Raw genomic sequence first — 14,181 nt, forward strand, 5'->3', positions numbered from 1 at the left:
CTCAGTTTGTTTCTTTGTTTGGCTTGTTTTGTTGATGTCATGAGGGCAATTAAGAATATTGAAGAAATTGTAATTTGAATTTCATGCCTACTCTTGAATTTCATGTAATTTGAACCTTCTAATTTTAATTTCCTCTACACTTTGTATGAACTGTTAGAGCAAATTGAGGATCAAATTCATACTCAGTTCAGTTTTTCCAGTCGGACACCTGTGCTGTTTGGCTGCTTTTCCCACAATTTGTGCTGGTTTGCACATCTGCTCTGTCTCTGTTTGCTGAGTTTGACAGTTCGCCGCTGTCTTTGTCCACTTTGGCTGCTTCATGCTTCACTGATATGCTTAGGTGCTAGGTCCCTTATATAGAATGTAAGTTCTTTATATTGTTACTACATACTAGCCATAATGGAAATTACGAACCATATACTATCTCAATGGTAAATCACAAGTTATAGTAAATCATGTGTTCTTAAGACTAATTGCTTCATGCTTGTTTAATCTGTGATAATTGCGTTTGCAGGGTTACAAACTTCCATTTCTTTTAAGTTGCCCACCAAGTAGTAAATGTGTTTTTGCAAACATCACATTTGTTCCCATCTATGAATTTTCTAATGAATTGGTTTAAGTGTGAGGATCTACTGACATCATATGCAAATAGTGAGAGAGAGGTTTTCCCTTTGATATTAGTATAATAATAATTATACTAATAATTACTATTATGTAAAATTCTGTGTGGTGCTCTAGTCAACAAGCCTTCAAAGGATAGCTTAGGAAACCAGAACTGTACATAAAGCTGAAAATGCAGCCTTCATGTGAAGAACCAGTGGTCTGTCAATGGTGCTGCATAATTATGTGTGGTGCTCTAATACAGTTCAGAACATCACATGCACACAAACTCTCACGGCTGCAGCTATTACTCTCAGTCGGGAAGGTCCAGAGTTGTCGTCCAGTCCAGCAATTGCTCAGTATGGGTGTCTGAAAGTCAGTCATGTCGTCGTCTTCATGTTGCAGCGGTTTGTCGAGTTACTTACTGTTGCCTTATCACGATCTGTGTGTCAAGTTGTATTAACTGGGATGGTATTTCTGTGGTCTTTATGGATCCCCTATTCAGCTGCATTATTGTGTCTGCCAGCTTTGTCTGGCAAGATTTTTATGGTAGGTTATGTTAAAATATGCATTTGACCTATGCTTTAAGTTGTGGAAGGTCCTACTGCAGCCCTCTGTTTATTTTGAGTAGTAGTCTCTGCTCTAGCATCTCTAGCAGCAGATGCTTCTCTCCAGGATGATAATTAGATTTATGTGTCCCAAAATTGCGCGGGGCTGCAGTCACAACTTCATATAAATGTCAAGGCTAATGACTGAGAATTTGTGCTAGGTGTAGGCCACCGCCAAGTTTGAACCAGGTAAACAGGAGGGGAATCGAACCCTTATTGGTAGCGTGGGAGCATACCCACTTTTGCTTTGATTGTAGTTGAACTCTCCATGTTTGAGGATCTGCTATGCTGGCTGGGAAAGTGATTGCTTGAGCCAAAGAAGTTTAGCCCACTGCACCTTAGGGTGCTGGGTTCTCCACAAATTCGAAGCAGATTGAATAGAGAAGCACCCATCAGAGGATGCCAGCCAAATAGCTTTATCCTCCATATTAGTTGGGTTTCCCTGAACATTAGCCTTAATGTCATCTAATTCCCAGGTCTGGCACACAGGCCATCTCCATCTCCCATCATCTATAATGGAAGCAACCTTAGCCTAAGCTAGAGAGCCTACATCATAAATAACTCAATCTGCAAATCTTTCCTTCAAAGGACCAAGAGGATGCCAATTATGAAGACAAAGAAAAGTGTTCTGCCCGTTACCCACTTTAAACCAATATGGTGGATGAGATCATTTGTAAGGGGAGTATGTTGCTCATGTTTGTTCTTGCTTTTGTTCATATTTGACATGATCACAAACCATTAAAAAAACTAGGAAGACAACACTCCATGAATGCTGCTGGAGCAGATTTAGGCTCAATGAAAGGTGTATGACCTGATTTTGGGGTGTATTGTGATTGTATAGTTGCATGTTTTGGGATGTCATTTATGGAATGTTGTATTTTGGGGAGTATGTTGCTCATGTTTGTTCTTCCTTATTATGTCTCAGTTTGTTAGTTACCATTGATCGTATCTGACGAGTTCCATTTCTTCCAATGCAGGGAAGTTTCCTACCCTTGTCACGCATCAAGAACCTGTCGCGTCTAAAGTTAATGAGACAAAAGTGACAGTCAAATTCCAACTGAAGAAGGTTCTCTGCATGGGAGTTGCTGTTTTCCAACTGTGCAATTCAGTGTTAATTTTCTGGTTTCATTGTTGAAGAAGAACTGGCAAAATGTGAGTTTCGTGTCTTTTCAAAAGTAAAAGAAGTAAGTTGCCATGAATTCATGATTAATTTTACTCAACTGTTACTAGGGGCTGTGCAGCAAATCTGGCACTGCTGTTACTTTTCTGTGATCCATTCTTCATAAATAATGTTCATTTGTTTACTGCTGTGCGTAAATGTACATAAATAATGTACATTTGTTTTGGTATGTATTGCTTGGTTCATTTTAATTTCATTATATGAACAAAATGTGCACTTCAAAACCATCAGTTGAAGGTTTAGGTCTATATATTACTTATCTCTTCACTGTGCACCTCTTCACTTCTCCTTACTACTCTTCAATTCCTGAACTGATTCAAATGATAACACTGCTATCCTTCATTCCTTTGCTCTGACTTGCACCTTCATCAAGCCTCTCTTCTTGCATTCCTCCTTCAAAGCTGGGAATGAGAAAAATTTGTGGAGTTTGACAACTAGGCTTTTATACAGCCACCTATTTCCTACTTCTCTAACCTGAACAATTGCTTCCTCCTTCCCATAGCTGCTGCCATTTGTAACGACCTCGACATAGGACTTACTCCCTCCATAATCTCGCCATCTCAGTATGCCAACCTTTTGGACGCCTATATTGACAGTCTCACTGTCCTTCAGCATTCCTTGAGGATTTCCTCCTGGTTGATGGCTCACTTTATCCCCCCTTGTAATACTTCTCTCCTCTTTGGTAAACTTTACTCGTTTGACCTTTATCTCTTTGTCATCACACCATAACCCATCTGCTCTTTGCACTGCTACCTCAGCAGCTACTGGACAATCGTACCGAACAAAACCGAATCTCAAACCTGTTAGCTTCCTCATTTTCACTGGTATAAACATGTCCTTAACAACACCAAACTTGGAGAATAAGCCAAATAGACCTTTGGGGTTCATGGACTCATGGATGTTGTCTACAAAAATTGTAAATAGACCCCCTCCCCTACGATCCCCTGAATACCTTACCTGTCCTTTTCTTCGTACAACTGGTTTCCAGCCTCTGTTATCCATTCTGCCCTCAAGATTGTTTCTTATTACTTAATTAGCTAGAGTTTATAACTGCGAATGCCTTTTTTTTTTTCGTTTGCCATAGAAATAAGACTATAATTATGAACAAAATACTGCATTAAAAACAAGTAGCTAAATACAAGCTAATGATTAATTGTTAAATATATATAACCTATCACTCCATCATGATAATTCCATAGAAACCAAGAATACTTGAAAACTTTCGACCATTAAACCTATGTCAAGTAGAATTTCACTTCATTGTATCTTCTTTAATACGTCGCTTTGAGTGAATTTCCATGATCTATTTGGGAAATGTAATATAGATATGTTTCTATGCATTGAAAATGCCAAGTGCTATGGAAACTTGAAGAATCCATGTTTAAACTCTAAGCAAACACCAAAGTATAACCGACCACCCTCCCAAATCTAATCTTAATTATAACCGACCACCCTCCCAAATCAGCACATTATATTGCGTACATGTTAAGCTAAATTTAGCTTTAACATCCAATCTCAAATCAAACACACCCACATCCATGTCATAATAACAAAATTTAATTGATCCATAATTTGTCTTCATAGATATTTGCATCCAATCTCAAATCAACCACATCCATATTTTTGCATCAACATGCGATACATGTTAAATGTTTAGTGCAATACCAATTGACTAAGGCTATCAATTTCCTTAATGGGCTTCCAAAACAAAGAGTTTTGGTTTCAAAACCAACATTGTTGGTTGAGGAAAAATCTGGTTTTGTAATGTTCTATAGTTAGTTTATATATATATATATATATATTTTTTTTTATTTTATGTTTTCTCCGAATTTTTTTCTCATATTTTGAAGCTACAATATGATCCCCCCCCCCCCAAAAAAAAAAAAATTTCTGAAACCCTTCTTTTCTTGAATTCAAAATTAGGGCATTTCACTGGATTAGGATGACAATATATTTGAAGATTGCATTTTTTTTTTTAAAAAAAAAAATTGAATTATTTTCTCATGTTCTGAATCTACAATTTGATTTTTTTCCCCTTATCTAAAACCACTCCCATTTTAAAACGCGGAGAACCTTGCAATCCCAAGTGTTAGAAATGATGTAAGTTGCCCTACACTAAATGTTTTGTTTAACCTATAACAATAAAAGAGCATACATTCCATTGCATAAATTTCATTCTGTACTTTTGGGGAATCAAGAGTAGAATGTGATGACACCTGTGCCTTCCATTTGATTTTCTTTTCTTATTTTTGCAAGATGTAAACCATCGTAATTCGTAAATATTATATTCTCCATGAATTTGATTTCATTCAGTCATGCAGGCATCTTTTCTCTTTACGGTGGTAGGGACAACAGGCTTTTTCGGTGTTCTTGCCGGGCAGCTTCCTCGGGTAACTTGACATAATATCCTTTCTCTCCGATTGAGTTGATATTATTTTGTTCCTTCAGATTTCCACTAATATGAAATTATAAGATAGTAAAAAATATATATTTATTAACTTATGTAATTGCTGGGTTAATAAAATTATTTTTAAACAATAAGCAAATATACAAAAAAACAAAATTACATGTATAGCTATGGGAACCTAATAAAAAAAATTACAAATCTATTTTTAAAAATTTCAGAATAAATGGGTTTGAGTAGGAAGGACATTGCTAGATTAATGTGTATCACCATCATGTTCTCTTAGTTTACCATTGCTTAACGAGCATTTTATTATTGAGTAGACAGTCTTGTGTCATTATTGCAGCAATTACACTACTAATTTATGCGATGTTTATTACTCATGTATGTTTGTTACGTAATGTAGGTACAATGGTTCCGGGAGTCAAGACAGGCCGACGGAAGAGAGCAACAAGTGGCAAGGTACTATCAACATCTGAAGCATGTCCACAGGAGAGTGGCACCCCGATGATGTTCTCTGATGAGACGCAACCACCAGATGATACACAAACTGTGGTGGAGGAGACGCAACCAGGTGGAGTGGGTAAGAGCATACTATTTAGTTGTTTAAAAATAATTTGGTTTTTTTTTGGGGGGGGGTGCATAAGTCATCAAGTAAGGCAATGAAAACCCCATAAAGGCAAATAAAAACAAAGGAAAAAAAAACTAAACATTAATATACACATAACAAGGACACTTACACAAGAAATAAAATATTAGGTACACAACCTTCCAAGTTGGTAGCAACGGTCAGCATAACAATTTACGAAGACTTTATGCATAATTTACCAACACTTTATCCAAGTTGTCGCATAATTTTCCAAGATTGTATGCAGCCAAACAGTAGCTGCCAGCAACAGTAGTCATAATTAACGTCCGATTTTATATCCACAAACAGTAGCTGGCAGCAACAGTAGGCAGCAAAAAAAGTGACAGGACTTTACGTGCAGCATTTTGTTTTTGTACTCCATTAGCAATGTTTGTAATGTTGACAACGTTCCCCTTTTGTAGTAGGGCAAACGAGGTCAACTCGTGTTCGAGGACCTACATTAGGCAAAGGCGTGCAGAAAAAAATTGCTAGGAAAAAGGGGGAGAAATTACATGTCTACGTCAATCGGGTGTTGAACGCAATCACAGGAGGGAATGCAACCCCAGCGACGAATGAGTTGGGCCTTCAAATTAGACGATTGTGCCCTCTTCAGAGCGTGAAGTCATGGATAAAAATTGATCAAAGTACGAAAGATGCGGTCATCCAAGCGGTGCTAGTATGACATTCATCTTGCCATAATGTCTTTATTATATAATTTGTACTTCGTTAAATTAATTGTTCAACTAATTCTGTATCTATGTTTGTAGGACAAGTTTGTTATCGGCGATGATTTTGATAACGATGAACAAGCTCAACAGATCCTCGATAGGAAGGCATATTTGCTATACAAGGATTGGAGGTACAATCTAAAGCAAGAGTTCCTCGAACTTGAGGAAAAGGGTGTTGATGACCCCTATAGTCGTCCGCCTAGTGGAGTGAGCTTGGAGGACTGGAAATATTTGATTGATGTTGCTTGGAAAGACGAATCTCACCTGGTAACAAATAAATTAGAAAGGCCATTATTGAAATTAATTTATGTGTTAATATGTAAAACTTCTTCACTAATAGATGTACAACTTCTTCACTGAAACTTAGTAAAGCATGTTCTTTTTTTTTTTTTTCTTTTAATATTTTTGTAGAAACGGTCTACGGCTGGTAAAGCAAATAGGGGTATGCTCCCCTATAATCATACAAGTGGATCGCGATCATTTCCTATAGCAATGTCGCTAATGGTGAGAAGTTAATTTAGACATGTAATGGATGATTAATTCTTCTTGATTGTGAATATTACCATGTACTAATTCGTCAATGGATTTTTCCCGAACATAACAGGCAAATGAGGATGGGGATATAGATTTCCCCGAATTTTATAAGAAAGCACACAAGTCTAAGAAGACGGGAGATTGGATTGACCCCAAATGTGGTGAGCTACATGTGAGTATTGAATGTTGAAACAAAGTGTGATGCATATCAATTAATAAAGTTTTTTTAAATTCCTTCTCCCATCTTCACTTTATTGTTTTGTTGGCATTACAGGATGATATGGTGAATCTACAAGCGACAGCCACCGATGCGGGGTTGCAATTGACCCACGAAGAAATATCAAGGCAAGTGCTCGGGGAAAAAAAAAATTACTTGCGTGGATGTGGGGTAGGCCCACAACCCTCTTCCACAGCTTCTAGTGCGGCACGAGCACGTGATAAACATATGGAGTTAATGAGAGCGGAACTGGAGGTTCTTCGGGAGCAGCGTCAAAGTGATCACGAGGAGTTGCTGAAGGAGAAAGAGGAGCGGCAAAGGGATCGGGAGGAGCTATTGAAGGAGAAAGAGGAGCGGCAAAGAGATCGGGAGGAGCTATTGAAGGAGAAAGAGGAGCGACAAAGAGATAGGGAGGAGCTATTGAAGGAGAAAGAGGCGCGCGAAAGAGATCGGGAGGAAATTACGAGGGAAAGAGAGCAGCTAATCAAACAAGTTGATGAAGAAAAAAAAGCACGGGAGGCACAACAACTACAACTCAATCATCTAAACGACGTGGTGTCACGGCTCACAACCCTCTTGCCAGGTTCAAACGGTCATCCTACTATTCGGTAAACATAATTTTCTTACTATTTCGTAAACATAATTTTCTTGGCACTGCAAGTTGTACAAAAAATATGGATCATATTTTCATAGAATTGTCTTCTAAAGTTGGTATGCAAATATTTTCTTTGTGATGTGCTTCGAATAGGTTATGAGGCATCATGTGAGTAGACATTGCAGCAGCGGACCTGGTGTTTTGATACATTACAGAAACGACCGTACGCTGATTTCTATAAGGTAACCAACTCCAATTGAATGTGATTTGAGATTTAAGACTAAAGAGAAATTAGAATGAATTTTGATTTACTACAATATAATGAGTGCCATATAAATACTGCAAAGGAGCTTTGATTTCAAAACGCTAACTGTGAAGAATGAATATGTGATTCTTAATAATAAATTTGTAAAAATAAAACCAACACTAATTTGAACTGAATAATGTGTAAAACAAAATTAAAATTTGTTTGGATTTTTGAAAAGCAGTTCTTAGGATATTACTCTGGTTTCCAATGGACACAATGCCACCTAGTCACATCCAATATATATTTGTTGCAAATAATTCTTCTCCATAGTGCATCTTTATGTACACCAAACACACTCCGGGGATGGCAGTGGGGACAGACGAGACAGACGGGACGTAATTAGCACGTGTACGTTGGGAGCATACCCGAAAAACGCCATAAACTTAGCCAAGAAAAGGGCTTCGAGGGCCGAAAATTGAGAGCAGCCCCCGACGCACTGCGGGGATGGCACGAGTAGCTTCCTCATGTCAAATAGAACTTGTGAGGACAGACGGGACGTAATTAGCACGTGTACATTGGGAGTTAGCGTGAAAAATGCCATAAACTTAGCCGAAAAAAGGGCTTAAAGGGCCGAAATTTGAGAGCAGCCCCGAAAGCACTATGGGGATGGCACGGGTAGCTTCCTCATGTCAAATAGGACCTGTGGGGACAGACGGGACGTAATTAGCACGTGTACGTTGGGAGTTAGCGTGAAAAACGCCATAAACTGAGTCGAAAAAAGGGCTTCGAGGGCCGAAATTTGAGAGCAGCCCCCAAAGCAGTACGGGGATGGCACGGGTAGCTTCCTCGTGTCAAATAGGACCTGTGGGGACAGACGGAACGTAATTAGCACGTGTACGTTGGGAGTTAGAGTGAGAAACGCCATAAACTTAGTCGAAAAAAGGGGTTCGAGGGCCAAAATTTGAGAGCAGCCCCCAAAGCACTACGGGGATGGCACGGGTAGCTTCCTCGTGTCAAGTAGGACCTGTGGGGACAGACGGGACGTAATTAGCACGCGTAGGTTGGGAGTTGGCGTGAAAAAAGCAATAAACTTAGCCGAAAAAAGGCGTTCGAGGGCCAAAACTTGAGAGCAGCCCCCGAAGCACTGCGGGGATGGTACGGGTAGTTTCCTCGTGTCAAATAGGACGTGTGGGGACGGACGGGACGTAATTAGCACGTGTACGTTGGGAGTTGGCGTGAAAAATGCCTAAAGCTTATACAAATATATTAAAGCTTAGCAATATATATATATGTTCTATAACAATCTCTATATACGTACAGTTATGAATAAAATATATGTATGTTTACACATTAGAGTAAACTTGAGTTGGGGTTGACTTACAAATTTGTTTGCACTTTAAATAAAAGTTAACGTGTACAAAAAGTATATTGAAATACCTAAATTCAAATTATATTTACATACAATTTCAATTACAATTGACATCCTTGCAATTTGTGTTTTGTAGATCAATATAACTTTTTGTTTACAATGGAACTAATGGATGTAATTTTTGTTGTGTAGATGGCTTTTGGCATTGACATGTGGATCTTCTAATTTTTTCTCGGAAGATACACAAGCTGGGAAAGTTGGGAAGTTTTTTGTCGTCCTATACTTTTTGCTGTGGACTATGGATGCATCGAACATATAATTTTTGACAGGGTACAAAGTATTTTTGGAGCTTGTATTAATTAATGAACCGTGGAATTTGGATGCATCGTACATATAATTTATGGTGGGGTACATAATATTTTTGGAGCTTGTATTACCTTTTGTCGTGGTACATATTACCATAGTAATTTGTACCTTGTCAAATGGTCATTACAATGCATAGTATAGTAAAAATGTTGTGTATAGAGGACATAATTTTGGTAACGTATTTGGAATGTATGATGTTATTATTTGTAATTGGAATATATATAGTTCGTTCGTATATAAGTTTACATTATTATTTGTAATTGGAATATATATAGCAGGTGTTCATTTTTGTTTTATGGTTCTTAGTGAACCATGTAGGTGATACATACAGGTTGCGATGGATACATACAGGTTTGGACAAAATTTAGTAAAATTAAACAAACAAAACAAAAATATAAAATGATGCATTTGGTGAGAAATCAATTTGTAGTTAAAAAGAAAAATCTTTTGGCGACTAAAATTTTAGTAGCTAAAACGAATAAAATAGTTATGGTGACTAAATGTATAGTGGCTAAAGCTGAAAAGACTTTTGGCGACAAAATTTTTGGTAGCCAAAACAACTCCAAAACAGCTATGGCGACAACTTATTTTAGTAGCTAAAACCCCAAGAAAGTTTAGGCGACTAAATTTTAGTCGCGAAAACATAAAAAAATCATGGGCGACTAAACATTAGTAGCTGAAGCTTCACTATTAGCGACTAATAATATTGCCGCCGTAGATATTTCATTTTTTAGCGACAAAAACATTAGTAGCTAATAGTTGAGTTAAAATATTTAATGAAAGGTTTCGGCGACTAAAGTTTTAGTCGGCAATGTATTCTATCGGCGACTAAGAATTATTTCGTCGCCAATACCTGTCTTTTTGGCTACTAACATGTTAGTCGGTATTTTGTGATACTTATAGCGACTAAATGAATTTTAGTCGCTAATTCTTTCGGCGACTATGTATGGCCGACAAATCCAACGACCAAATTATTTAGTCGGGAAATACTTTCGGCGACTAAAATATGCACTTTTGGCGACGAATGTTTTAGTCGCCAAAAGTGTATTTTCTTGTAGTGACAATTCATTTCCAATGATTAAGTACACAACAATGTTCCATGCAATGTGTATGAAAAATTAGTTTCCGTTCACCCAATCCACATGTAATTTCTATAACAATCAATACTATCCTCCACCGATAGCCAAAACAGTTATCTTTAATGCATTAATTAAAAGATAACAACATGGATACATAATCCAACATACAACCATGACTTGGAATCCTCTATTATTCCCAACACTTAGAAACAATTCATATTTCACTTTTTAAAGCCAAACTTTCAAAACTTACATAGTTTTCCATTAAACTCAACAATTTTAAAACCAAATATAATCTTTTCCAAATAATCCAACAATTTCCAAAACATTGACATTTAGGATCGTTCACAAATTGGAGTTTCTCACTTTCAAATATCCACATGCATTTTATATACAGAAAATACATTTAATAGCAAGATTATAGGTAATCAACTCCCAATTTAATTAAACCCTCAATTTACAAATCAAGTATCTCATATATGAATTTGAGGTACAAAAAAAACATATTAGCATACTCCAACTAGTAAAACTAATAATCAATTTCCCAATTGTTTTAACTCACACAACATTCTCAATCAATTTTGTTCCACCTCAACCAAGATAACTAATATGATTTTCACCAAATCTCATACTTATTGAATATTATTATTTCCATCCTACTATATTAAAACTTATGTTATAATCTCAATAATAAACTTTTAATTATAAAAGATATAAAATATGAACCAAACTAATTTAATCCATTAAATTAGTAAGTTTATTATATTCAAAAAATTCCAAATTAATAATACCAAACATAACTTCACATATCTTATCTATTAAATATAATCATATTTCATGCCAAGCTCCTTAAAAAGTTAATTAATTCCCCCCCCCCCCCAAAAAAAAATTATCTACCAATAACAATTTCACAAACTTTTTTAAAATTAACTAATCAACATGATATTTACATAAAAAATTATGAAATATGTCTAAGGGTAACATTTTTAAGGTTGTGAGTTCAAAAATCCACATTTCATATTTTTCACCTCACAAAAATGAACAAAATTTAATCATCAATATATCACCATTAATAGAATATCATGAATACAACACTTTTAGGGTTTTTAATCCAAAAACAACTCTATAATTCCAACTTAACAACTTACACAATATTCATCAACATCTATTTATTTTTCTTAAAATAAATTCCAAAATCAAAGATGAGATAATATTTCAATATTATTTTTTTTTTCTCAAAATAAATTATATAATCATAACATGATATAGATACCAAGCATACAACTATTAAAATTTAATCTCGGATTTTTAACAAAATTTATCAACACAAGACGGTTTTCCCAAATCAAGTTCAAGACACCGATATTACTAACATTTCAACATGATTTTTTTCCAAAAATTATTCAAACAAAATCTGAGAATAATATATACATAATACCTCCTATAATAATATTTTTTCTCAAATTATTCCTATCATAGATTTAAAGTAATAATATGAAAAAAAAATCCATACCTCAAATAATGAAGAAGAATAGATTTGGGAGACAAATCTTGCCCGATTTTCGACTCGAGGCTAACGCTACGAAGAGTACACGGCGAGTTCTCCGACTTTTATGTTCAAAATTTTTACAAAATCTTACTGTAAAGACTCCCACTCGAAACTTAAAAATTGAACAATAATGAAGGTTAGAGAGAGAGACGTACAGGAGGCACAGACAGCTCTCTGCTTAAGAAAGAAAAACAAAGAACAAAGAAGTAGAAGGCCTTTTCCGTTGTACCAAAAAAAAAAAAAAAGTAGAAGGAAAAAGAGAGAGGGTTGGGGCAGCCAATCGTGGGCTGTCATCCATCAATTGATACGATCAATTTTATAATATCTTAAAATTTTATAACATAAATTATAAAATAATATAATTTTTTTCATCACAAAAATATAACTTTTTTATACCTCACAAAATATAGACTACGAAATATACACCCATTTTTATTCACTACAAAAATAAATGATTTTTCACCATATGGTACACACCATAAATTCATCTCTCAAATATATATTATAATCATATATAATAAATAATAACAACTCTCAAGGTGGACACTACCAATCACATAATTAAAAATGACTAAACAGTTAAACATGAGTCATAAACAAGCTCAAATTAAATTGAATCTAATCATGAGTCTTGAATTGAATTCTTACCTATAAGTCAATCATGGTTTAATTATGTACCAAACTAGATTCAACAAATTTATCTCTAGTCATGTCTAAACATTCAAAATTTAATAACGAAATTCTACTCTAAATTAAATTGAACATCAATTAATCCATGAATTTTCATAAAATAAATATTATTATTTAATTTTGAAATTTTTATCCAACATGCTAGACTCATATGGGAACAACATATAAAAATATCATAATTTTCTGAAATCGGAAACTATTTTTAAAAAATATAAAACCGAATTTTTTTTGTACAAAATTTACACAGTAGTCAAATTCAAAAATTTGCTCAATTAAATTATGCACAGACTATTTATTTTTAAAAAAAAAAAAAGAAAAAAAACAAGAAGAAAATTTTGGATCATTATAATAAGATTATATGATTGAGTTTGTAACCGATAAAAATTGACACATAATCTATCAACTCATTGAGAGACTTGTGTGGGGTACCCTATATTAGTCCTTTTTTTTTTTTTTTTTTTTATCCTTTTTAAGTCACAGCAATCAATATCTTCTCTTTATTTTTTTACATATTTTTTAATAAAAATTTAAAAAATACATTTATTTGAAACATCCCAAATCACCCCTTAAATTATGAATCTTAATCCTTTTTCTAAAATCAATTAAAGCAACGCGCTTTTTCCTTTCCTATCCAAAGATAACGTGCAACGTCTTTCATTGACAATTAATAATGATTAAAAAGAGAACATGTCATAATTTTTTTATTTTCATCCAAAACGCTAATTTTGAAAAGATAACAATTGATGTGGATTCAACTAATTAACATAGTTTCATTTAAAATTATATTTAGTTGGTGTGTTAATTGATAAATTAATTAATATTTTTAATATTACTGTGAAATAATTGTCTTGATTTATGTCTAACTCGTGAATCAACTATTTATTTATCGGTCTTGCTAATAATATAGCCCTAAGAAACACAAAATGCCAAAACAAAAATAAATAAATAAATTATAATCTAGATATACTTTTCACATATTTTTAAAAATTAAAACAAATAGTAGGGTTAGATATTATTAAAAAAAAAATTTAAACAATATATATTTTTAAGCATGACACATGTATTTTTAAACTTGACATAAAAATATGCGCTACACATATTTTTTTAATTTCTTTTTATACGTGCCGTGCGAAATTTCTTTTTTGATTAATAAACGCATCATAATTATTCTGACTGCTAAAAAGTTTATTATTCTTTAGACGCGATATATATTGTTTGTTTTTAAAAATAAAAATAGATATATTTTGACTTAGATCTAGGTTAGATATGATGAGTAAAACATTGATAAATTTCTTTTTTGATTTTTAATATTATATTAAGATTTTTAAATTTCAGAAATCATATATATGGTTAGATGGACCTATATTTCTATGATATTTGTACTTCT

The 14,181-nt window shown here is 34.4% G+C and overlaps 1 protein-coding gene across 1 annotated transcript; it reads left to right on the plus strand.

Annotated features, from left to right (window-relative positions):
* Window positions 1–5,203: 5,203 nt before the first annotated feature.
* Window positions 5,204–9,736, plus strand: LOC145814480 (uncharacterized). The gene is made up of 8 exons (XM_082911313.1): window positions 5,204–5,375; window positions 5,846–6,096; window positions 6,188–6,415; window positions 6,560–6,652; window positions 6,753–6,854; window positions 6,957–7,507; window positions 7,648–7,736; window positions 9,303–9,736. The coding sequence occupies exons 1-7, from the start codon at window positions 5,204–5,206 to the stop codon at window positions 7,652–7,654; spliced, it is 1,404 nt and encodes a 467-aa protein (XP_082767439.1). The 3' UTR covers window positions 7,655–7,736; window positions 9,303–9,736.
* The last annotated feature ends 4,445 nt before the right edge of the window (window positions 9,737–14,181 follow it).

This window comes from Camellia sinensis, unplaced genomic scaffold (genome assembly GCF_055761805.1).
Source record: "Camellia sinensis isolate YWXY unplaced genomic scaffold, ASM5576180v1 Unanchor10, whole genome shotgun sequence".
In the NCBI taxonomy this organism is placed as follows: Eukaryota; Viridiplantae; Streptophyta; class Magnoliopsida; order Ericales; family Theaceae; genus Camellia; species Camellia sinensis.